The sequence below is a fragment of the Zootoca vivipara genome, chromosome 13, assembly GCF_965207765.1.
Source record: "Zootoca vivipara chromosome 13, rZooViv2.hap1.1, whole genome shotgun sequence".
In the NCBI taxonomy this organism is placed as follows: Eukaryota; Metazoa; Chordata; class Lepidosauria; order Squamata; family Lacertidae; genus Zootoca; species Zootoca vivipara.
In genome coordinates, this window is record NC_142596.1 from 53812479 (window position 1) to 53838522 (window position 26044).

Below are 26044 nucleotides of genomic sequence, written 5' to 3' on the forward strand. Positions count from 1 at the left end.
TCTTGGTCTTCATGCAGAGCTTCAAGTGACTAGTCTGGACAAGCAAGGCTCCTCCAATATTCTTATGTTGCTGAATACAATGATTTACATAAGAAGCTGCATTACACTAGAGGACGGACTCTTTGTTCACCTAAGACCAATGCTGCCTACTCTGGCAGGCAGCAGCCCTCCAGGGTCTTAACTGAGCCTGCGAGACCTTCTGTGTGCAAAGAGCATGCTCTGCCAGTGAGTGGCAGTCCTTCCCTGTGAAATTCTTGAACAAAGTTGCCTTAAGGCAACTTTCAAAGGGCAAAGCTTAGACAAACCTCTAACTAAAGCCCAGCACTTTTGCTGTCAATTAAATAGCAATTATTAAAAACATGCTTCTGTTCGCTTCAGTGTGGGTTAAGACGTGCCTTTAAATGCTGGTCACAGTTCCACACAGCCAAGCTGGCCTCTGCCCTTGCCCTCATTGCACTGTCTGCTACAATCTGCTGAAAAGGGGGGGGGGTTGCAGCATGTGCCTGCAACATGGAATACGCACCCCCACATGGTGTGGGAAGGGACATACCTTTTTGAGGTTCTCTCTTCCTTTTTGTCATTTTATTTGCAATGCCCTTACATCATCAGACTTACTGCGCCCTCCTGTAAGTGTTGAGGATTGGGCCACATCAAAAGCTACATCAGCATCTCACCTAATCAAAGGCCATCAACACCAGCCTTGTTTCCCGTTCTGGGGCTCACCAGACACATCTGAGCAGCTCACAAGGAGGGCACAATGTGAACTCCCAAGCCTGCTGTTTGTTCCTGACATTTAGCAAGCAGAGGAACCCTGCATCTAGCACTCACAAATTTGTCCAATCATTTTCTTATAGCCCATCTAAGCTACTTGTAGCAAAGAGTTCTCCAAGTCCATTATGAGCAGAGAGGTGCCTCCATCTATCCCCACCCTCAACACCCTGAGGATAGCCACAGTTTCAAACTACAACTCCCATCAGACCTAGCACACGAGCCTATGTCAGTGATGGGAGTTGTAGTTCAACAACATCTGGAGAGCCAGTGGTCCCCTACACCCTATACAGTCCAAGTCAAGGTGCTCCCATTACTGCTTAAAGCCCTACATTTTACTTATTTGTTTATTAAATTTGTATAGCATGCTTCATCTGAAAATCTCAGGGTGGTTCATAACATAAAGATAAAAGATAAAAACTCAAAATAGGTACATGACTTGTGCCCCAAATATCTGACCACCTCCATCCCTACTGACCTTCATGGGTGTTTAGCTCTCTTTCTGGGTGAGTGGGTGGGTTTGTGTTTCTTGGTAGTTCCACCACGCTCAGAAGTGTGGGGAATGGCCCTCAGGGGGGGAGGGCTTTCCAGCACCGAGGGCCTTCTGGCGGTTCCCTCGCTACGAGAAGCTAAGTTACAGGGAACCAGGCAGAGGGCCTTCTTGGTAGTGGCACCCACCCTGTGGAATGCCCTCCCACCAGAGGTCAAAGAGAATAACAATTACCAGACCTTTAGAAGGCATCTTAAGGCAGCCCTGTTTAGGGAAGCTTTTAATGTTTGATGGATTTCTGTATTTTAATATCTTGTTGGAAGCTGCCCAGAGTGGCTGGGGGAACCTGGCCAGATGGGCAGGGTATAAATAATAAATTATTATTATTATTATTATTATTATTATTATTATTATGGCAGCCCCTAAATTGTGGAACTCCCTCCCCCCCCCGAGGTGCTCCTCCTAACACCTTCACTGTACAGTTTCCATAGCATGCTGAGGACGCACCTCTTTGCCCTGGCCCTCAAGAGTTGCTTGGCTGAATTTGTACCATTCTGCTCCATTTAGAATGGCTTGACTTGTTTTTATAATTGCAAGGGTGCTATTTGTTTTTATAACCACAGGGGCAGAGTGTGGCACTGTTTGATCACTGGCTGAATGAACCCAGCTGGAGGGTGGGCATGGTCCAGATTCCAGAACCTGGCCTTGGCTATAAGAAGCAGACCCACAGGAAGATGAAGGTGAAGGGGCTGGTTGGCACTATCCTGGCCCCTGCCTGCCTGCTCTCCTGGCCAGAGAAAGAGGGGGGTGGGGGTGGGGAGAGTGAGTGAGTGTGTGTATTTGTCGGCCTCAGTTGCTTGGTTGCCTTGTCCCACTTAGTATTTGCCTGCAGGTTAGAGGGGTCTTCTGGCCGACTGCAAAGTGTGGCAGATTTGACTGCTGGCTGAGTGAACAAAGCAGGAGTAGTAAGAACTCTCTTACCAGCAGTGGGAGGGGGGGCTGTGGTCAGGTCATCCCCCAAAGGGCTGAGACCAAAGGATATTGCCATTGGGGGGATTTACAGGACAGTTAGGATTTGGTTTGATGGGCTCCTCCTGAGGAGTGGGAGGCAGGGGGAGAAGTGTGGCCAAGGCATTTCAGTCTTCCAGCTGGCAGTGTAAGGTGTGCTTCCTGCTAAAGGGGCCCCTGACCATCAGGTCCAGTCGTGTCCGACTCTGGGGTTGCGGCGCTCATCTCGCTCTATAGGCCGAGGGAGCCGGCATTTGTCCGCAGACAGCTTCCGGGTCATGTGGCCAGCATGACAAAGCTGCTTCTGGCGAACCAGAGCAGCGCACGGAAACACCGCTTTACCTTCCCGCCGGAGCGGTCCCTATTTATCTACTTGCACTTTGACGTGCTTTCGAACTGCTAGGTGGGCAGGAGCTGGGACCGAGCAATGGGAGCTCACCCCGTTGCAGGGATTCGAACTGCCGACCTTCTGATCGGCAAGCCCTAGAGACTCTGTGGTTTAACCACAGCGCCACCTGGGTGCTTCCTGCTAGTTGCAAGCTTATCATCTCTGTGCTGCACTTAGTGGTGCTGGTGTTATGATTTGCCCGTGTGTGTGTGTGTGTGTGTGTGGTGTGTGTGTCATAGGGGCTTACATGACCCCAATTTCAGCGGAAGGTACAGTCTGAGCAGAGCAGTTGACTACCACCTCAGGCAGAGGCCCAGATGTTTGGTCCCCACCCCCAGTTTCAACCCACATTTCTCTGGAAGTTCCTGGTAGCTCATCTGCTGAGCCCTCTAGTTTAGTGGTGGTGCCATTAAACACCAGATCAGCCTGTAACAAGGCCTTGTGCTGAAACGGTTTGGGAGCAACACTGGGAAAGGTCTAAAATTACATCCTTTACTGCAATTCCCCCTGAATATAATGAAAAGTGGGGGGAAGAAACCTGGGGTTTTCCATTCCGTTCCATGTTTGTAGAAGGTCTGGCCTGGGGCTGTTGTTGTTCAATGTCTTTATAAACCTCAGTGAAGGTATTGAGGGGATGCTCATCCAATTGGCAGATGACACCAAATTCGGAAGGTGGCTAATGCAGCAGAAAACAGAATTGGGATTCAATATGGCCGTAACAGATTGGAGAACTGGGCCCAACCTAAGAAAATTAATTTCAGCAGAGACAATGTAAGATTCTACACAGGCAGGAATAACCAGCTGCACAAATAGAAGATGGGGGACACCTGGCTTGCCAGTAGCACATGTGAAAAGGATCTAGGCAGACCACAAGCTGAACACAAGTCAACAGTGTGATGCAGCAGCAAAACCGATCAAGGAAAGCAATAGTACCACTCTCTTGTGCCTTGTACCACACCTGGAGTACTGTGCCCAGTTCTGCACACAACAATGTAAGGAGGGTATTGACAAGCTGAAATGTGTGCAGAGGAGAGTGACCAAGATGATAAAGCGTCTGGAAAGGTTGAAGGAGCTGGGTATGTTTAGCCTGGAAAAGAGGAGACTGAGAGGAGATATGAGGGTCTTCTTCAAATATCTAAATGCTGTCACATGGAAGATGGAGCAAGCTTGTTTCCTCCTGCTCTGGAGGGTAGGGCTTGAACCAATAATGATAATGATAATTTTATTGTTTATACCCCACCCATCTGGCTGGGTTTCCCCAGCCACTCTGGGCAGCTTCCAGCAAAATACTGAATAAACAATAATAAAGTGTCATAAAATGGCTTCAAGTTACAAGAAAGGAGATTCCAAATCAACATCAGGAAGACCTTTCTGACAGTAAGAGCTGTTCGACAGTGGAACGGTCTCCCTTGGAAGGTTGTGGACTCTCCTTTCTTGGAGGTTTTTAAGAAGAGGATGGATGGCGATTTGTCATTTATGACCTAGCTGAGATTCCTGCATTGCAGGAGGTGGAGTAGAGCCGTGTTTCCCAACCTTGTGCCTCCAGCTGTTTTCAGACTACAATTCCCATCATTCCTAGCTAGCAAGACCAGTGGTCAGGAATGATGGGAATTGTAGTCTCAAAACAGCTGGAGGGCCGAGGTTGAGGAAGCCTGCATTAACTGCTGGTAGGGATTTGGAGCCAACATGACTTCCATTCACAAGAACACCAAGCTAAATGACCTAAAATCCTTTCTGGGTGGGGCAACAGCTGCAAAACCTTAACCCAAGTAAAAAGGACAACTGATATCTTGGCTTTCTGCCACCTAGATAATGTACATGAGACTCAAGTACAGTCTGGAGTCCATGGGAGTTCTCTCTAATACCTATGGAAGTCTGTTGTCCTTTATCACATGCAATCTCAGTGGCCCACCAGCAAAACTAGCTGCTGACCAATACTACTTCTTTAAACTATTTATATCCAACTCTTCATCTACAGAGATAAAGGTAAAGGGACCCCTGACCATTAGGTCCAGTCGTGACCGACTCTGGGGTTGCACGCTCATCTCGCATTATTCGGCCGAGAAAGCCGGCGTATAGCTTCCAAGTCATGTGGCCAGCATGACAAAGCCGCTTTTGGCAAACCAGAGCAGCACATGGAAACGCCGTTTACCTTCCCGCTGTAGCGGTTCCTATTTATCTACTTGCATTTTGATGTGCTTTTGAACTGCTAGGTTGGCAGGAGCTGGGACCAAGCAATGGGAGCTCACCCCATCGCAGGGATTCGAACCGCCGACCTTCTGATCAGCAAGCCCTAGGCTCAGTGGTTTAGCCCACAGCGCCACCTGGGTCCCTTAGCGCCACCTGGGTCTGTTGTCCTTTATCACATGCAATCTCAGTGGCCCACCAGCAAAACTAGCTGCTGACCAATGCTACTTCTTTAAACTATTTATAACCAACTCTTCATCTACAGAGATACCAGAACATACAAAGCAAATAATGTAACATACAACAACACACACACACACACCCATTAAAACAAATAAATGTAGCTTAAAAGCAGCAGAGCAGGCCAAATGTTCACCAACTTACAATGCCTGGGAAAATGTGTCAGTCTTAACATGCCACTTAAGTTATAGCAAAGTTTGCACCAGTCATTCCAGACAAGGCACCAACAAGGAGAAGGGTTTATCCCAAATCACCACATAGCAAGCTGCTGCCAACAGTGGAATGCAAAGAGGAGCCTCTTTTGATGATCCCAAGAATCTGGCAGACTGGTCTATGGAAGAGGCAATCCTTAAAGTATTTGGATCCCAAGACATGTAGGATTCTTAAAGGTAAGCAACAGTATTTCTAACTGGCCTTGAAAGCAAATAGGCAGTCAATATAATTCTTTTAGAATTGGTTTGAGTCTACCAATTCTGACAGGTAATTCATGTTCTCTGACCGTCTTCAAGGGCAGCCCCACATCCATCACATCACATCACATCACAGCAATGCAGTCAGATGGATACTAGAGCAAAGGTACTACGACCTGAGACTATCCTTGCCTAGGGACAGTCATGGCCAATGAACCACCTGAACATGGAAAAAGGCCACCTGAACCTATAAGTAACAATGTTGGATGCAGAAGCACCCCCAGATCACATATTTGTTAAAAGCAGCAAACCAGTAAAAAAAAAGTCACCGACTCCCATCTCAGAGATGATACAGCAGGATAACATGGCCCAAGCCACTGAGAATCAACAGGGTCACACATCTCCCATTTCTCCCCCAACAATGGTCATTCATCATGGCAAGACTGTCTCAGGATCAAACCTAGCACTGAACCTGGACTAAAATGGACCCAGGTAACCCACTATATCCAGCTGCACTTGGAGCTGAATCTCCGCCACCTTCTACAGCTCCTCATCCAAAAACAAGGTTTCCACAACTGGACAATAGCTATTACAGTACAAGCTTCCAGGTCCAAAGGGAGAAAAGATCACCTCTACACACAAACACACACACACACTCTTTTGCCACACTAATTTTATCTCCTGAAGTCAAAACTTCACATTTCGCATGAAAAGCAAAAGGCAGCAAAGTCTGCTTTGCCATGGAGAGATGGAAGAGCATGCAACTCCTCAAGGTAGGAGAGACTTTAGTGATTCACCGCAGACCCTCCAATTCTAATCCCTCTGAGGAGGAGCTGTTCTCACCTGGAATTAGAATACAGAAACTCATGCCTATTACATTTTCAGTATTTGACCCTCAGACGTTTTGAGGCGGAGAAGAGATTAATTTGGGCTTCTGGGTTTTAAGTACAATTCAGTGTTACAAATGTAAAGGTAAAGGGACCCCTGACCATTAGGTCCAGTTGTGACCAACTCGGGGGTTGCGCGCTCATCTCGCATTATTGGCCGAGGGAGCCGGTGTACAGCTTCCAGGTCATGTGGCCAGCATGACAAAGCCGCTTCTGGCAAACCAGAGCAGCACATGGAAACGCCGTTTACTTTCCCGCTGTAGCAGTTCCTATTTATCTACTTGCATTTTGACGTGCTTTCAAACTGCTAGGTTGGCAGGAGCTGGGACCAAGCAACGGGAGCTCACCCCGTCACAGGGATTCGAACCGCCGACCTTCTGATCAGCAAGCCCTAGGCTCAGTGGTTTAACCACAGCGCCACCTGGGTCCCTGTTACAAATGTACATGTAACTATTTTTTAATTCCACTGAAAACGAGGTATCCAACACTGTAAAATATCTGTGATCCATAGCAGAAGCAGGGACCTTCAGGCTTCTCTGCCTGGCCCTTGGGATCTCCCCAGGTCATCTCTCTCCTATGCTGGGCCACATCCACCTCACGTGCAGTTGCTGTTTGTGTATAAACCCGGCTTCTTTGTGAGGGTGAAATACACTCTACTGTGAAAAGATTGCGTAGCCATTGCTCTGCCAACTTTTTTGCCTCTGGCCTCATCTACCACTGCCATGCCCCCCTCCCCAGCAGATCTTCCACAGGGGACAGCAGCCCTCAGGTTGATCAAAGTTCGAGACCGTAACATTGAATGTTAATGTAAAGCAAGCTGAGTTAATGATATGACCCTCAGAACGTTTTTGGGGAGGGGGCTGCTCTTGCTTGTCCCCTTTATCCCACCCAGGTATATAAGGCTGCTTTCTGTTCCATTGTCTTCTTCCCTGCAACTGGTGGCAGCATTTAGTAGAGATGCTCAAGTCCAACCAAAATCCTTTCCTGAACAGCAATAGAATAAAGGGCTCCTTACACAGAATATTTACCTGAAAGTATTAAGAGCTGTATCCAAGGCTAGTCCTACTCAGAGAAGAAAGACCCATTAAAGCAATGGACATGATTAACTTACCAGTAGATCCATTGATTTTTAAAGGTCTATGCTGAGTAGAGCTTAGTTGGATACAACCCTAAGTAAGTGTGTAGTTCCAAGAAAAATGAAGTTTACCAGGTACATTCAAACCTCAGCTCCTGAAAGCCTCCTTGGTGGTATGTTTCGGCTCCCAAACACCAAAACCCCAGAAGTGTTCCGGTATTCGAACATTTTTCAGAAGCCAAACGTCCGACGTAGCTTCCGCTTGAGTGCAGGAAGCTCCTGCAACCCACCGGAAGCTGCGCCTTGGTTGTCGGACATTTCTGAAAGGGCTTCCGGAATGGATTACGTTCGACAACCAAGGTTTGACTGTACCACAAAAGTGGCATCCTGACTTACTTGGAAATTGTCAACAACTGCTGCTTGTGAAAACCAGTGTTTGAGAAACAATAACACATGGGCGCATATTTAAAAGTAAGGTTATAGAGGCACACTTGCAAGATTTAACATTATCCTCCTCACTAAACACAAAGAATCAATACTTTAACTGGCCCAGCTAATTCCTTGACTGCTTAGGACAATTCCGTAGTATTTATTCCTACAAGAATTCTGATAGCTGCACACGGAGACCAATCATTTAAATAGGACCCAAGCCAGAAGCAAACGTCTTCAACTTTAGCATCCGTAAGATCAGTCTGAGACACTATAACAAAAACAACTAAAGCGAGTGCCACGTACTTTTGCCATGGTTCCTGCCTGGGCTGTGTTCAGGCCTGTATGACCCGTCATTTGAGGAGACACTTGCGTCAAGGTCTCTGCCAGCACGCTGCTTGCATTTCCCTGCATGGCGGGGGTAGAATACTGCATTCCGGCACCTCGTCCTCTTCCAGCTGCTCCAAGGGATCCATTCATTACCTGCCCTTGCCCTTGCTGGGCCTGGTTCATTAACGTGTGGCTGCCAGAGTTACTATTGTGAAGACCCGGGTGAGCCTGGTTGAAGCCAGTGTTCAGGCACATCGCAGCTCCTGCCTGGGAGGCTGCTGGGCTGCTCGCCACCATCCCCACTTGCTTCTGGGCTTGGGAGTTCAAGGCTGGAGCAGCTGGGGTGCTAGGCCCAGACGTGCTGGCGGCCTGCTTGGTCAGACTCGATGCCGCAGCGTCCACCTGGCTTAAGGGGTTCTTGCCCAGGACCCCCAGGCTGCTAATGGTGACGCCGCTCGGCTGCCCCTGGACTTGGTTATTCACTCCTGGCGTGGAGGGGCTGCTGGAGTTCACGGCCCCAATTCCCGGATTAAGAGAAGAGCCACTGCCTCCCCTCAGAAGTTCAGAAAGTTGCTTGTGTTTGGAAGCTGCATCTTGAATAAGGTTCCCACTGCTGCTTAAGAGACTCAACTCTCCATTAGGGATCAGCTCATCCGGAAGATCATTTTCCAAGTCAAACAGGGGTTCAAAATCTGCAAGGTGAACAGAAGAGGTTGGTGTAAGAGACAGAACATTCACACCCAGTTGATTTCCTTCTTGATGCAGCTGCTCAGCAACGCTGCTCAAGACAAGTTCTGCTGTGTGCAACTATGCCTACATGTTACAGCTTCCCCGTCCAAATAACTGAGAGGCAGTTGCTAAAGAAAAGCGAAGCCATTCTGTATTCTGATACTTTGCTGAGCAGCCCAACATGTTTTAAATTGTTGTATAAAGCACCATATGGCTTAACTTTAGCATAACGCAAAAATACCTTGTACACAAGAAGCAAAATACCAGTAAATTAGGTGCATGTAGGAGCAAGGGGGGGAATGTAATGTTGTCCTCTCAACTATCTCTACTCAAGTATGACTGGGAAGCAAAATCTTTAAGCAAATAACAATCTGTCAAACGCTTTCCTCTCTTTTTAAATCTAGTTTCCACATGCATGAGGTTTATGAACTTCTTTCCACAGTAGAACTGCTTCAAGATAGTACTCAGATCTAAATCAAATCATGTATGTTAGCCTTGAGAGAGAGTGGGGACCTGTCAACACCTTAGTGCAGGCACCCCCAAACTCAGCCCTCCAGATGTTTTGGGGCTACAACTCTCATCATCCCTAGCTAACAGGAACAGTGGTCAGGGATGATGGGAATAGTAGTGCCCAAACATCTGGAGGACCAAGTTTGGGGATGCCTGCCTTAGTGTCTAGAAGGAAGGGTGAGATAAATGTGGAATGAACTAATGTACCTTCCACGTCATAACAAAACAAAGAGCAATCAAGAACGAAGCAGCACACACAAATTTAGGATAAACTAATCTGATGCTTATGTCAAGACATTGCCAATGGAAAAGTATGTTAGAATCAGATATTGCAACACCCTTTCCATGTAGAAGCCTATTAGTAGTATCTCACCAAGCCATACTCAGCACCACTTTTGGTTTGAAGACCCACTTCAAAGCCTAGTTTCCAAGGCTTGCACAAACTCAGTTGGAAATAATGGCCACGTTCACATGGAACACTAAGGCAGACCATGGCTTAGCACAAACACAAGGCTCCCAAAGAGGAGATCCCAGTCACTTTGCTCCTCCTTTTAGCTCAGCCAGGCATGGCAGTGGCAACTAAGCCAAGGGAGGGTTTAGCATGTTGTCTGGACCCAGCAGTGTAGTTAAGCTCTCTCTTCCCTAACCATGATCTATAGCTGAGGTTTTTTCTTTGCTGCGGAAGGTGTTTAAGGAAGACAACGCTTAATTATGATCCTGTTTTCAAACAATGTGCTAAAGCATACCTTGGCGTTGCTGCCAATGCTGCACAGGACTATAAAAGGGTCCAAGCTCCTCTCAGGGAGCCAGCACCTTTGCATAGTCCCAATATGCCATAGTTTAGCTTGCTGTTACATGCAAAGTAGTTTGCTGAAAACCAGACAGTGCGGCACATGAGCACAGGACCAAACCATGGCGAAGCATTACCTATGAACCAACTCCTTAACCGAGTTTGGGGTGTACAATGCATGCATATAGTTTCAGTATTTAGGTATCAGCGTAAATATTTATTTTTATATAATTTCAAGCCCAAATTATCTGTTTAAAATATTAATATGGAACATTTTATCCGATATTTCAAACAGTTTGAAAGCAATAAACAAGTAAACCAAAAATAAAGATACAAGGCCACCACCTGATGAGACAGTTTAAAATAGTCACAACAGTGGAAATGCTTTAAACATCTGGATAAATAGAAAATATTTTGCCCAGCGCTTAAAAGACAACCAAGTTGGCGTCAGATGTCCCTCTCTAGGGAGGGCATTCCATAGCTGGGGTGCCACATTGCCAAGCAAGCTCTCTCCTTCATTGAGACAAAGTTGATTTCTGATGGAGGCGTTCCACTGAGTTAAACAGCTATTGGAATACGTACAGTCCAAATTGTGGAAACATTTAGTAATTTGAAAGCTAAATACAGCAAGAATAGGCATCATCAGATAAACCACCTACTGAAGCTCCTTCTACCATAAAATTGGTATTCCAACACCAAGCCAGCTTTTGTCCCAGGCGGTAAGATCTAATGCTCAACCCTTGAAGTTGTATAGCAGCATTGGCATTAGCGCAACATTGTGTGGACAGAAAACTTCCAAGGGACAGCGATCCGGCTGTGGCGAAAGGATACAGCTTTGCTCAGCATCTTCGAAGGGCCACAATGTTACTTCCCCTCAATAGATACCAGAAGACTCAACCTGCTGGAAAAGAAGGGAAGTTCCCCAGCATCCCCAAGCCCCACGCTGGATCGGCCCCGGTGCCCTTTGAACCTGCCAGAGCAACCCCACCAAATGAACCGCTGCTCTGCCCTTGCAGGGGGATCTGCGGAGAGCGAGGGCGATCCATTCCTGACACCCACTGAAACTCCGCCTTCCTTTCATCCCTGAACCCGGGAGTGAGTCCATGTGCGCGGCTGCCAGGCGGCTGCCCACACCTGCGCGGGATCCCCGAGGGGAGAGGCCGGGCAGCATCCCATTACTCCGGGGGGCCAGGGAGGACGAGCAGGCAGAGCCACCCCCTCCGGCGGGTCTCCGTGGCCCAACCCTAACCGGGAGGCTTTCCGCATCCCTTCCATGTGGGATGTGGGATGTGTCGGGCCGGGCTCACCTGCGGGGTCGGCGGCGGAGAAGCCGGGCGAGTTGAGCTTGGCCCGTTTGGCGTTGGGCGGCCCGTCCAGCAAGTTCTCCGCCATGGCCTGCAGCAGCGGCGGCTCCTCGTCGGCGTCCCCGTAGCGCTGGCGCTGGAGCTGCCCGGAGGCAGCTGCTCCTCCTCGGGGCGGCGCCGCCGGCGGCGATCAGCGCTGCACGGCCGCGGGGGGCGGAGGGGCCTCCCGCTGCTGCTGCTGCTGCCGCCGCCGCCGCTGCCCCCCCATGGCCCAGGCCGGCGGCAAGCAGGCAGGCAGGCAGGCAGGCCCGGGAGCCCCTCCCCCTGCCCCCCCGGAGGTGCCCGGATGGCGCCCGCCCCGCCGCCCCGGCCCCCCCTCTCGCTCGCTCGCCCCTCCCAGCGGCGCGGCCTCGCCTCGGGCCCAGAGGCAGGCGGGCGAGCGGAGGGAGAGAGCCGGGCAGGCGGGCGGCCCGCCAGGTACCAGGCCCCGGACAGGCAGGCGGGCGGGCGGCCGGGCGGCGTCTCCTCAGCGGCGGCGGCGTCTCTGGCCGCCTTCCCGGCGCGGCGTCCGGCCCGGCTGGGGCTCGGCGAGGGCCGGCGTCGGGGTGGTGTCCTGCGGCGGCGGCGTCCGCGTCGACGTGCCCGCGCCCCCCGGCCCGCCTGGCTCGCTCGCTGGCTCGCCTGCCTGGCCCGGCCCGGCTCCCGCCCGCGACGCGCTCCGGCTCCGCGACAAGATGGCGGCTGTTGATTCCTCAATTAAAAAAAAAAGAGAAAAGTTTTTTCTCTTCTCTTTTCCAGAGACGGAGGGGCGGGGCGTGCGCGGTGGCGTCAGCGCGCCAGGACACGCCCCCGCCGTCCGCCGTAAAGGCGCGAGCAGAGGCGCAGCAGCGGGAGGGAGGCAGGAGAAGAAGGAGCGCCCGCCGGGGAGCAGCCGCGGCTGGCGAGGGACGGGCGGCTCCGTCGCGGGCGTGGCTGGTTCCCCGGCTGCCCGGCAGGGTCGGGTCCCGCTCCTGGCATAGCGAGTTGGTGAGGCTCCTTGGTCGACAAGAGACACCGCCCGGCCCAGTCCGGCGGAACTCTCTGCCACTGGAGGGGCAGCCATGGCCAGATTGACGTACCGTATAAGCTAAACAAGCTCTAGCTTAGGGCCCCACTCTATTGGCCCCCCCTCCCAAAAAAAATGTAAAGGAAAAAACAACTGGATGTACACTTCCAAAATACAAGATTAAAAAAAAACACCCTACCTACAGCAACAGTGTTTGTGTTGTGTAGGCTCCTAGGATGTAAGTCATGGGCCCCACATAAAGCACACTATATTCAACACACAAAAAGCAACAATTTGTTGTTGACAAAGGACAGCTGGACATTTGCCAAGCGTGACTTCCTCTTAGCACATTTCTCCCTTGTGTCCTGAGTTCGAGTGTCTTCAAAGCCCATAACACCTTTGGTCAAGGCTGTTCTCCAACCGGAGCGCTCGCAGGCCAGTGTTTCCCAGTTGTCGTGATTATGCTACATTTTTTCAGATTTGCCTTGGGAGAGTCAGCCAATCCATCGCAAGGCCCACCCAGGCAACAGGCAAAGGCTGGGGCCTCGAAGGAGGAAAGAGCTGCTGGTTGTGGTTATTGTGTGGAAGCTGTGGGGTGGCCAGAGACATGGAGGTTAAGAACATCAGGGGAGCCGGCCATGTGGCCAGACTTCCTGACCTCCTGGTGGCCGAGCAGATTCCCAGGGGAAGCAGAAAGTAGCCAGCAAGGTCCCCCCCCCCACCCTGGGACTTTGTTGGGCAAGGTGGCAGGCAGGCAGGCAGGGACCACTTGGACGCTCTTTGATGCAGTGGGCTGCGGAAGGTCAGCGGGCAAGGGGGTGAGCTCTGGGAGGAAGAAAAGGCAGTTGTTTTTTTAAGGGGAGCAGTGGGTTTGAGACTTGTGCAAATGGCACAAAGACTTGCAGGAGAGTTGGGCCTGTGACCTGAATGTGCAGTTTGCAGCTCTTGCTGTTCTGCAGAAGCCCCTGGTCAACTTTGTTCCTACCTGAGATCCAAATTCTCCCCTCCTGCGGTTTCTGGCAACAGGGACTCAGAAGCATCGCTGCCTCCAAGCAGAACGTGGCTCTGGCTAGGAGGCTCTGATAGCTTCCCCATCCTCCACGAACGTGACAAATCTTTTTCTAAAACCATCCAAATTGGTGGCTCTTATGGGAGTGAGTGACTGCCATAGTTTAGGCACTTTGTTCAGCTGTGGACTGTCTTTTGTATGTCTTCCAGCTATTTTCACCTGACCATTGGTGAAGGGTGGCATAAAGTTTGTGCATTTGTAGAGCCCAAACCCTTCAGCCCCCCCTCCAAGGGGTTGAGCTCCTCTTGCTGTCCCAGCACCTGCCAACCTAGCAGTTCGAAAGTACGTGCCAGTGCAAGTAGATAAAGAGTCACCTTGGACTGGACTTAACTTTACTTTTAGGGACCCAGGTGGCGCTGTGGGTTAAACCACTGAGCCTAGGGCTTGCTGATCAGAAGGTTGGCGGTTCGAATCCCTGTGACGGGGTGAGCTCCCGTTGCTTGGTCCCAGCTCCTGCCAACTTAGCAGTTCGAAAGCACGTCAAAATGCAAGTAGATAAATAGGAACCGCTACAGCGGGAAGGTAAACGGCGTTTCCATGTGCTGCTCTGGTTTGCCAGCAGCGGCTTTGTCATGCTGGCCACATGACCTGGAAGCTATACGCCGGCTCCCTCGGCCAATAATGCGAGGAGATGAGCGCGCAACCCCAGAGTCGGTCACGACTGGACCTAATGGTCAGGGGTCCCTTTACCTTTACCTAACTTTACCTTTTCCTAACCTCACACTCCTCGGCTGCTCTGCTGTTTATGCTTCCTAGTTCTCGCCTTCTCTTGGTCACAGTACCCCTGCTGTCCTGCAAGCTGCTCCACTGTCTTCTGCTGAATATTAACACAAAAGGATATAATTAAGAATCTAAACTACATTCCAAGAGCCAAACATTCGCTTTGCAAGCCCCTCTCCAAAACAGGGCATCCGAAAGAGCCACACTTCATTGCAGCATTTCGGTAGCATCCAGGAATCTCTTCCTGCCCCCTCTGAGCTCTGTAATGAACAACTATGGAGCAAATCTCATCATCCTCAAGAGAAGCAGGGAATTAAAAATCAAACTAGTACATGGAGAATACTACTAGGGAAAGGGTCACCCTGAGGACCTCTTGTCCCCCCCTTTTTGAATAACTTTTTGTTGGGTTTTATAAACAAGGATCATAGGAATAAGAAAGGACACAAATTAATAGACCAAGTCTTCTTGTGTTGTTTGTGTGTCATAAAAACAGCATGATAAATTTGCAGCAACATAGGGCTCATTATTAGCGGTCAATGTGTGAGTTCTTGGTTTGTGAATTGGTTTTAAACAAAACCAAAAGGGAAACAGGATAGAACAGAATTAACAGATAACATGCAGCATTGCATAGCTAAATGCCTAGTCAGGAACCCTTGCGGTTGTGCTTAGATGAAGTGTGAGTAATAGTCATTTTTCCTCTTAAGCTACCAATGAATCAATATGAAGGTATATTGATGAATGTGGGAGCAGGGGTCAAAGGGAAGATAATAATTTATGTTTAAATTTAAATTTAGATCCACTAGATTGAGCCAAATGCTGAAGAGGGATTGTTCATTTTCTGGAATATTGGCATGTTATTGATTAAATCTTAAAGTAAAACCATATTTCTTGATCTGTCCGTGTGTCAACCGTAGGCTATTTGCTAATCTCTCAAAAAGGGCTGTTTCCCAAGCTGTTTTGTATCAATTGTCTATCATCGTCCCTGAAATGTCTTTCCAGTCTAGTTATGTTACTTCTCACTGCTTGTAATAAATGGTTAATAATTCTTTATTATGTAAATCCAGATTGTTGTCTTGAAATATATTTCATAAAGCTAAATTTGGTTTGACTTCCAATGGTAGTTTTCTCATTTTGTTAATTTATTGGAATATCAAATTCCAGAAAGGCTGGATTTTTGTACATTCCCACCACATGTGGAGATAAGTACCGGGTGTGCGGCAGCCCTGCCAGCACTGACATAAAGCAATTAAACGTTGATAGAATTAAAACTATATACTGTCAGGAGTATGGGCAGGAGTCAGGCTCTGGGGCCTGTAGTGCTTTGCAGGACTGGGGCCTGCCTCAGCTTGTGCTGGAGAAGCAAGGCGTGGCCACACAGGTGAAGACCTCAGCTTGTGCTGGAGAGGCAAGGAGTGGTCACTCAGGTGAGGCCACTTGATACCTCACTGCACCTGGTGGCAGGAGCTGGGAGGGATAAAAGCTCAGCATTTCCCTTCAGCTCTTTGCCACAGCAACACTATCTCTGCCTGGTTGCAGCTGGCCTCTTGATCCTTGCTCCTTGGACCCTTGCCTTGCCGACGTCTTGATCCTTGCTCCGTGGACCCTTGCCTTGCCGACGCCTTGATTCTTGCTCCGTGGACCCTTGCCTTGCCGATGCCTTGATTCTTGCTACGTGGACCCTTGCCTTGCCAACACCTTGCTCCTTGGACCCTTGCCTTGCCGACGCCTTGATCCTTGACCCTTGGACCTTCGCCTTGATCCTTGACCCTTGGACCTTCGCCTTGCTCCTTGCTCCTTGCTCCTTGGACCTTCGCCTTGCCGACACCTTGCTCCTTGACTCCCAGACCCTCGCCTCTGCCTTGCTCCTTGACCCTGCGACTGCCTACTGCTGGACCCTCAGCCCTGCACCTGTTCCTGCTTCTTCACCACCATCTTGCCTCTGGTCCTGACGCCCACCGACCAGACCGTGACATATACGCATATAAAATATATTAAACCCATACCAATCATTACAATAAAAGCAGCATGGGACCACCCCTTTCATTAAAAGCAGTCAGATCCCCAAAGCCTGTTTGAACAAGAAGGTCTCTGTCTGCCAACGCAAGGACAGCAAGGAGGGAGCCAGTCTGGTTTCCCTAGGCAGGGAGTTCCAAAGTTGTCTGGGAGGAGCCACCACCGAGAAGGCCTTCTCCTGCATCCTTACCAAGTGTGCCTTTGAGGGTGGCAGGACTGCGAGAATGGCCTCTCTCAAAGATCCCCAAACCCTTGAGGTTGTTTAATAATAATAATTTATTTATATTTATTTATATATTTTATTTATACCGGTATTTTATTTATATTTGAGCACCCAGGCTCAAACTCTGTTTGAAAGGAAAAGGAGTGTGTGTGTGTTTTAAATTGAATTTGTTATTATATATTATAAACCACATGATGGTAAGAGAGCTTCTAAACAGTTTACAAAAATATACAGCAGAACATTAAAATGATTGCTAAAACACAGTTAAAGGCAGGTATTTAAGAGTATTCAAAAGATGATTAAAGTCAGCAGGGGTTAAAAGGACGTAAATCACATGCAGCTTCTACGTGTTCAGATGGGCTGCCCTAACAAAAATGTTTTGAGCAGTTGCCGGAAAGAGGACAGTGAGAGCACCTGCCTGGTGTCAGTCGGAAGGGAGCTTCAAAGTGTGGGTGCCCGGAAGCCGGGGGGGGGGGGGGCGGATGGAAAAAAAATTCAGGAAATTTGAAAGAAGAAGAAGAAGAAGAAGAGAAATATTCAAACTATATCAAATATTTTTTTTCAATTTTTCCAGGAGAAAAAAACCTGCCCCCCATTTTTCCAGGTCTCCCCCCAGGCCTTCCCATCTCTATTTGGGGGGTAAACTCCCATCCCTTGCGGGGGCTCAATGCGTGCCAGCACCTTCTGTCAAGAGTCTGGGTGTAACCCTCGACGACGCCCTCTCTATGGAGACGCAGGTTGCAGCTACAGCAAAGGTGGCATTTTCCCACCCCCACTGTGTTAAGCAGTTGGTTCCTTATCTTTCTCACCCTGATCTCGCCACTGTGATCCTTGTGACGGTCACCTCCAGGCTTGATTATTGTAACTCGCTCTACGCGGGGCTGCCCATGAAGCTGACCCTGAAACCGCAGCGAGGCTCCTTACAGGGTCCTCGTCGTGGGATCACATTCATCCAGTGCTACACCAGCTGCACTGGCTCCCGGTGGAATATAGGGTCAGGTTTAACCTTTAAAATACCATGGGTAGGCAAACTAAGGCCCAGGGGCCGGATCCGGCCAAATCGCCTTCTAAATCCGGCCAACGGACGGTCCAGGAATCAGCGAGTTTTTACATGAGTAGAATGTGTCCTTTTATTTAAAATGCATCTCTGGGTTATTTGTGGGGCATTTTTCCATTTTTCTTTTCTAAATCTAGTCCGGTCCCCCACAAGCTCTGGGGGACAGTGGACCGTCTCCCTCCTGAAAAAGATTGCTGACCCCTGTGACCTACCCGATCCTCCCAACCTCAATCCCACCCTCCTCCCTCAACTAACTCTGTCTCTCCAAATCCTCTCCTTTTCAACTCCCCCTCCTGGAACCTCAGCCAATCAGAGGCTGCCGTACCTTAATCAATTGCTGGGAGGGAAAAAAGGAAAAGAAAACACCTGGGGACTCAACCTGCCCAACAGAAACTAAACTTTCCCTTGGAGGTGGGGACTGCAGGTTCACACCCAGGTGGAGAGAGAAGATGGCTCCGTAAGACGGGTCAGCCCATCCTCTGCCGCTGGAACGGGAAGGATTTTCTGCAGTGGCCCCATTGGTGGGATGCTATCCTAGAATCATAGAGTTGGAAGAGACCACAAGGGCCATCCAGTCCAACCCCCTGCCAAGCAGGAAACACCATCAAAGCATTCTTGACATATGCCTGTCAAGCCTCTGCTTAAAGACCTCCAAAGAGGGAGACTCCACCACACTCCTTGGTAGCAAATTCCACTGCCGAACAGCTCTTACTGTCAGGAAGTTCTTCCTAATGTTGAGGTGGAATCTTCTTTCTTGTAGTTTGAATCCATTGCTCCGTGTCCGCTTCTCTGGAGCAGCAGAAAACCATCTTTCACCCTCTTCTATATGACATTCTTTTATATATTTGAACATGGCTATCATATCACCCCTTAACCTTCTCTTCTCCAGGCTAAACATACCCAGCTCCCTAAGCCGTTCCTCATAAGGCATCGTTTCCAGGCCTTTGACCATTTTGGTTGCCCTCTTCTGGACACGTTCCAGCTTGTCAGTATCCTTCTTGAACTGTGATGCCCAGAACTGGACACAGTACTCCAGGTGAGGTCTGACCAGAGCAGAATACAGTGGTACTATTACTTCCCTAGATCTAGATGCTATACTCCTATTGATGCAGCCCAGAATTGCATTGGCTTTTTTAGCTGCTGCATCACACTGCTGACTCATGTCAAGTTTGTGGTCTACCAAGACTCCTAGATCCTTTTCACATGTACTGCTCTCAAGCCAGGTGTCACCCATCCTGTATTTGTGCCTTTCATTTTTTCTGCCCAAGTGTAGTACCTTACATTTCTCCTTGTTAAAAATTCATCTTGTTTGCTTTGGCCCAGTTGTCCAATCTGCTAAGGTCATTTTGAAGTGTGATCCTGTCCTCTGGGGTATTAGCCACCCCTCCCAATTTGGTGTCATCTGCAGACTTGCTCAGGTTGCCCTCAAGCCCATCATCCAAGTCATTGATAAAGAGGTTGAATAAGACTTCATTCTCAATGAAGGGAGCCATTTTTTTGGCACACAAATGAGTCGGGCAACATCTGGGTGAACAGGTGAGTTTTAAGGAGGCACTGGTCAGAGGCTAACAGTTGTGGTCTACTTTATTTCCTTTTATGCCCCAGAGGGGCACAAGGCTGGGGGCGTTTGGAGATAGCTAAAAGGGGAGCCCAGATCCACCGGCCTGAAGGTACCAAGTGGTGACCCGGGCCGGGAGCCCAGCATCCCTCGGGGCCAATCCCTGGCCAGGCTCTGACCTCACAGTAGGCTGCGGAAGCCTGTTTCCCAGGAGACCAGGTGGGTTGTTTGAAAGGACCCCTAGATCAGCTGACATCTCTGACACCTGTCTCCTTTGGAGAACTGTCTTCTTTGGATCTGTTGAAAGCCAAGGGAACGGGCTTCGGCCTCCCTGTGGCACCATGCCAGGCTGCTTCACCTGCTGCCAGAGAAGGTAAAGTCAGGGGGGAGAGGGGAGACATCCTGAAGCCTTGTTCCCCCCCCCCGCAAGATTTTAAAGACAATCTTTGATAATAATATATATAACAACAACAACAACAACTTATTATTTATACCCCATCCATCTAGCAGGGTTTCTCCAGCCACTCTGGGCGGCTCCCAACAGAATTAAAAGCACAATACAGCATCAAACATGAAAAAACATCCCTAAACAAATGTCTTCTAAAATTCAGATAGTTGTTTATTTCCTTGACATCTGATGGGAGGGAGGGCGTTCCACAGGGCGGGCGCCACTACCGAGAAGGCCCTCTGCCTGGTTCCCTGTAACCTCACTTCTCACAGGGAGGGAACCAGGGACGTAGCGAGGCGCCGCAACACCGGGGGCCGCAAATTGCCATGCCCCCCGGTGGGGGGCATCGCCGCTATGTAACGATGCATGGGTCGCTACGTAGAGGAGGATCACAACCCCCCCCCGCGAATTCAAAACAGAGCCTGAATGCTCCGTTTAGGCTCCGTTTTGAAGTCATGGGGGGGGGATGCGATCCCCTGTACGTTGTATGCATGTGCAGCATCCCGCTGCACATGTGTGCTAGGTAGAGGGGGATCGCGCCCCCTGCGACTTCTAAACAGAGCGTCCAGGCTCAGGTGCCGATTGCGGGGTGGGGCCTCGGCCCTGAGTGCCACCTCCCCTTCCAGCAGGCACCCACGCGACGGCCAATCGCTCGGCCGCGCCGGCAGCTTTTTTGTTTGTTTGTTTCCTGAGGCTGCCGTGCAGAGGCGAGGGGCGGGGGCATGGCCCCGAGTGACACCCTGTTGGTATTAAAGGGTTAAGTTACACTAGTCGCTCTAAACACTGAGCAGCTGAACCTACCGGTAATTAAGCATCCGGGAATGTAAGACAGCCTGTATAAATTGTCAGTTCCTTGATGTGTTCTTTCTCTTAGGAGCGTTTTTTCTCTCTGAGTAGCGTTATCTCTTAGTTTTGATTGCTGTGTGTAGGAGTGATGCCTCAAGTTTGTGCACTGAGACACAGTTTTGTTTAAGTTTTTACTTGGCCAGAGATGAAGAATGTCTGCCTTATCTCCTGGCTACGTTTTGTAAATAAAGCCTTTTGAGTTTGCAACATGCTCCAGAGTTCCTGAATTAACTCTTGCTGACTCACCTTACTCTTTGCCGTTGTGCTAAAAAAAGCTCTGCTGAAAGGGAAGATTTACGTCCGGAAGCGCGACTGGACCGGTAACGTTGTTTACTTAAACACAAGCTAATTAAAGCTTATGGACACACCCCCTCCAGGGCGGTGTCCGGGGCGGACCGCCCCCCGCCCCCGCTTGCTCCGCCCCTGGAGGGACCTGCCAGAAGGCCCTCAGCACTGGACCTCAGTGTCTGGGCAGAACGATGGGGGTGGAGATGCTCCTTCAGGTCTACTGGGCCGGGCCGTTTAGGGCTTTCAAGTTCAGCACCAACACTTTGAATTGTTATTTGACTCCTCTAACTCCTGTGCTGTCTTCCTCCATGGAGTTTTCTTGGCAGGGATACTGGAGTGGCTTGCCAGTTCCTTCTCCAGGTGGATCACATTTAGTCAAAACTCTCCACTATGAACTGTCCATCTTGGGTGGCCCTGCATGGCATAACTCTCTGAGTGATTCAAACCCTTTACCACGACAAGGCAGTGATCCATGAAGGATCCATGAAGATGCTACACCCAATATGCCAGCAAGTTTGGAAAACTCAGCAATGGCCAGAGGATTGGAGAAGATCAGTCTACATCCCAATTCCAAAGAAGGGCAGTGCCAAAGAATGCTCCAACTACCACACAATTGTGGTCATTTCACACGCTAGCAAGGTTATGCTTAAAATTCTACAAGGCAGGCTTAGGCAGGATGTGGACCGAGAACTCCCAGAAGTGCAAGCTGGATTTCGAAGGGGCAGAGGAACCAGAGACCAAATAGCAAACATGCGCTGGATTATGGAGAAAGCTAGAGAGTTCCAGAAAAATATCTACTTCTGCTTCATTGACTATGCAAAAGCCTTTGACTGTGTCGACCACAGCAAACTATGGCAAGTTCTTAAAGAAATGGGAGTGCCTGATCACCTCATCTGTCTCCTGAGAAATCTCTATGTGGGACAAGAAGCTACAGTTAGAACTGGATATGGAACAACTGATTGGTTCGAAATTGGGAAAGGAGTACGACAAGGTTGTATATTGTCTCCCTGCTTATTTAACTTATATTCATCATGTGAAAGGCTGGACTGGATGAATCCCAAACCGGAATTAAGATTGCCGGAAGAAATATCAACAATATCAACAACCTCAGATATGGTCTGAAGCTCAACATCAAAATATGGTCTGAAGCTCAACATCAAAAAAAAAAAAAATCATGGCCACTGGTCCCATCACCTCCTGGCAAATGGAAGGGGAAGAAATGTAGGCAGTGAGAGATTTTACTTTCTTGGGCTCCTTGATCACTGCAGATGGAGACAGCAGTCACGAAATTAAAAGACGCCTGCTTCTTGGGAGAAAAGCAATGACAAACCTAGACAGCATCTTAAAAAGCAGAGACATCACCTTGCCGACAAAGGTCCGTATAGTTAAAGCTATGGTTTTCCCAGCAGTGATGTATGGAAGTGAGAGCTGGACCATCAAGAAAGCTGATCACTGAAGAATTGATGCTTTTGAATTATGGTGCTGGAGGAGACTCTTGAGAGTCCCATGGACTGCAATAAGACCAAACCTATCCATTCTGAAGGAAATCAGCCCTGAGTGCTCACTGGAAGGACAGATCCTGAAGCTGAGGCTCCAATACTTTGGCCACCTCATGAGAAGAGAAGACTCCCCGGAAAAGACCCTGATGTTGGGAAAGATGGAGGGCACAAGGAGAAGGGGACAACAGAGGACGAGATGGTTGGACAGTGTTCTCGAAGCTACGAACATGAGTTTGACCAAACTGCGGGAGGCAGTGCCTGGCGTGCTATGGTCCATGGGGTCACGAAGAGTCGGACACGACTAAACGACTAAACAACAACAACTCCTGTGCTGGCTGTTACGGGAGACAAAAGTTTTCCTGGTGAATATTCTGAGAGTTTTCTTTCTCGTCTCCGTTCAATTTGCAGGAGAACCCCACCCAACCCAGCAAATATTCAGACAAATGCACCCCCTTGCCCCCACTTTCACCACCCCCAAATAGGATGAGAAACCCTGGAAGCCCATCTTACACTCAGCCCTGAAATACACCCTCCACCTCTGCAGGGCTCACAGCTGCCCTCTTGGGTGCTCCTTCCTCGGGTGCATTTCCGGCGTCTTAAATTGCATTCAAGGGGCTAGTCCTCTGTGACACAAGCACCAAAGAGCTGTCAGTCCCCTTGAACAGTGCTGGATTTACGAATAAGCCAGACAAGCTCTAGTTTAGGGCCCCACTCTCTTGGGGGCCCCAATTTTTTTTAAAGGGAAACAAAACTGGATGCACATTTCCAAAATATAAGATAAAAAAGAAATAAAATAAAAGCTACATACAGCAAGAGTGTTTTGTGTTGTGTAGGCTCCTAGGATGTAATGGGCACTATCCACTAGCCTCCTTTCCTTCCTTCCTTCCTTCCCTTTATTTCATTTAAAAAGTTTACAAAGAACAAATAAAAAGAATAGATCCTCAACTACATATTATAAGATATAAATATTCCATTGCACTTAATAAAAATGTTGAAAGATCTAGAATAAATTCTACCCTAGCGCAGCCCTTTCAAGCCAGACCGGCAGGCGCTGTCCAGGGGTTCAGGCGAGGAGGATTCTCTCCCAGGGGGAACCTTTCCTGCAACCTTCTGCACGCAAAGTCGATGCTCTCCCCACGGAGTGGCAGACCTTCCTCAACGGGGCAAATGGGCCGATGTTACTGAGCAACATATTGAATGCTTTCCTAGTGATCCCTGCTACTAGCGGCGGATCCCAGGGTCTCCAATTTCAGCGCCAGCATCCAGCATTCTTCTCGAAGGCACAGCTGGGGCGCCGCAGCAGCGCCCCCCAGGCCAGGCTCCGTGCCCCTTGCACTCCCCTAAATCTACCTCGGCTGCCCCCCCCCCCACGTGCATTTGCAACAACCCCGGGACCTGCATTCAAATCCACGAGACTTGGCTCTCGCCTGAAAGCCTCTCGCCGCGGAGTTTCCTCGTTTGCCCAGCAATCCAGCAGGGAGGGACCAGGCGGCGAAGCCTCTTTCCGGACGCTTGCAAAACAATCAGAGCGGCCTTTCAAGTAAGAAGAGAAAGGTTTACTTACAGGGAACTTGTGCCCTTCGGTGCAGTATGGATATAGGCAGAGCGAGGCACAGGAGATCGACTCAGAGCAAAATTACAGATGTTAGCAGCAGCTGGAAGGTCCTTTGCGCGCGCCTGCAGCCGCCAGACATCCCTTCGGTTCCAGAGCTCAGGGAGAGAGAAATTGCACTGCTTGGCAAAGGCAAACGGACCCTTTGACTCCTCCTGCTGGAGTGATGAGGGATCGCGACCACACGGATCCCTCATCCTGGCAGCTTTCTCCAGGATTTAAAGACTTCAGGGGTCAGCAAACTTTTTCAGCAGGGGGCCGCTCCACTGTCCCTCAGACCTTGTGGGGGGCCGGACTATATATATATTTTAAAAATGAACGAATTCCTTTGCCCCACAAATAACCCAGAGGTGCATTTTAAATAAAAGGACACATTCTACTCATGTAAAAACATGCTGATTGCCGGACCCTCCGTGGGCCGGATTTAGAAGGCAATTGGGCTGGATCTGGCCCCCGGGCCTTAGGTTGGGGACCCTGCTCTGGTTGTTCTCCAGTGCCGGATTTACCTATAAGCTAAACAAGCTCTAGCTCAGGGCCCCACTCTCTTGCCCCCCCCAAAAAAAAATAAAGGAAAAAAAACTGGATGTACATTTCCAAAGTACAAGATAAAAAACAAATAAAATAAAACCTACCTACAGCAACCGTGTTTTGTGTTGTGTAGGCTCCTGTGATGTAAGTCATGGCCCCCGCTTGCTAGCCTGCTCCCTCAAATATCACTGGTTTGCTCATTTCTATATATAGGGTGGCTACATTCTGCATGGACTGGTTGCAGGGCAACATGGGCAAATGGCTTTAGGTACCTATTAGGCCAGTGATGGGCAACCTTTTGAGCTTGGTGTGTCCAAAATAATTCACCAAAAAAACGAGCATAACTCGGGTGGTGTGTCACTTCAAGAAATATACCATAATTTTGCGATATTTATAGTTTAAATAACAAAAATGTATAATTGTAATATATAATGGTATTTAATAAAACCAAAACTAATTATTTAACCAAACCAAACCAAAAACCCCTTATTTATCACAAAGTGCCCAGAGTTGTTGAGCTTTTTGGGGGGGCTGTTGACCAAAGTTTTGGAGGTTTTTAAAAGTTGCTTTGCTTTTTTTGGGGGGTGCCCCAAAGCTGCTGTGCTTTTTGGGGGGAAAGAGAACAGAAATAAATGACAAATAATACATTCGCTGGAACTAACACCAACACCAACATAGTCTGCCAAAGCACCAAAAACCCCAGCACAGAACTGGTTAAAAAATGAATGCTGTTACACCCAATCATCATCTGCCAAAGCGCCAGAAAAAACAGCACAGAAAGGGTTAAAAACCAATCTCTGGCTACCAGCAGCAGCAACAACAAAAAGGGATCCGGGTTTTAACAGCGGAGACAAGCTGTAGCATGAGGAGGAGCGGGAGAACAAATGGGGGAGGGAACAACAACAGCATGAATGGGCCGATGGGGCGCATGCCAGCAGTGAGGGCTCTGCGTGTCACATCTGACACGCATGTCGTAGGTTCGCCATCACTGTATTAGGTCCATCAATGACCAGGCAGAGAGGGCCTTCTCGGTAGTGGCGCCTGCCCTGTGGAATGCCCTCCCACCAGATGTCAAAGAAATAAACAACTAAACTATCTGACGTTTAGAAGACATCTGAAGGCTCAGGGAACTTTTTAATGACTGATGTTTTAATGTATTTTAAATCTTTTGTTGGAAGCTGCCCAGAGTGGCTGGGGAAACCTCAATCCGGCCCCGATTCCAATGCACAGCTGCATTTGTCTGCATTAAATTCCCCAGAGTTACTTCCAAGAAATTTGCCTCAACCTTTTCCTCCTCTTTCTCCTCCCACAGGAGCAGATCTGAAAATGATACAAAGTGAGTGGCTCTTTCACACCCTTGAATGTGCCTTTGATAAGAAAGTATCAGCTTCCGATTCTGGAGGGTCCAGCAAGAGAAGCTGCTCCTCTTGCCCACGCTTGGAAGGTCAAGGGCGGGCAGGCTGGCAGGCACCCCCAGCTAGCCAGGGCCACCTCTGGGGTCATTGGGGGGGGGTGCTGTGCATGTCCCAAGGGGGTGCCTTGTTCCCCTTGGCATCCTGGGGGGCATTCCCGGTGCCCTCCTGCTGCAAAGAG

General features: G+C 49.3%; 1 protein-coding gene across 7 annotated transcripts in view; it reads right to left on the minus strand.

Annotated features, from left to right (window-relative positions):
* CREBBP (CREB binding lysine acetyltransferase) overlaps positions 1-11818 on the minus strand; it is a 68225-nt gene extending 56407 nt beyond the window's left edge. For 3 of the 7 annotated variants that reach the window (XM_088657094.1, XM_060282662.2, XM_035130446.3), the window contains exons 1-2: positions 11549-11803; positions 8189-8904 (exon numbers count right to left, since the gene is read on the minus strand). In XM_088657094.1, the coding sequence (XP_088513220.1) occupies positions 8189-8904; positions 11549-11633 (801 nt within the window). In that variant the 5' untranslated portion in view covers positions 11634-11803. Of the gene's footprint in view, positions 1-8188; positions 8905-11548 lie in introns of all 7 variants that reach the window. The other 4 variants (XM_088657096.1, XM_088657095.1, XM_035130449.3 and 1 more) reach the window with 2 other exon arrangements.
* Between the last annotated feature and the right edge of the window lie 14226 nt (positions 11819-26044).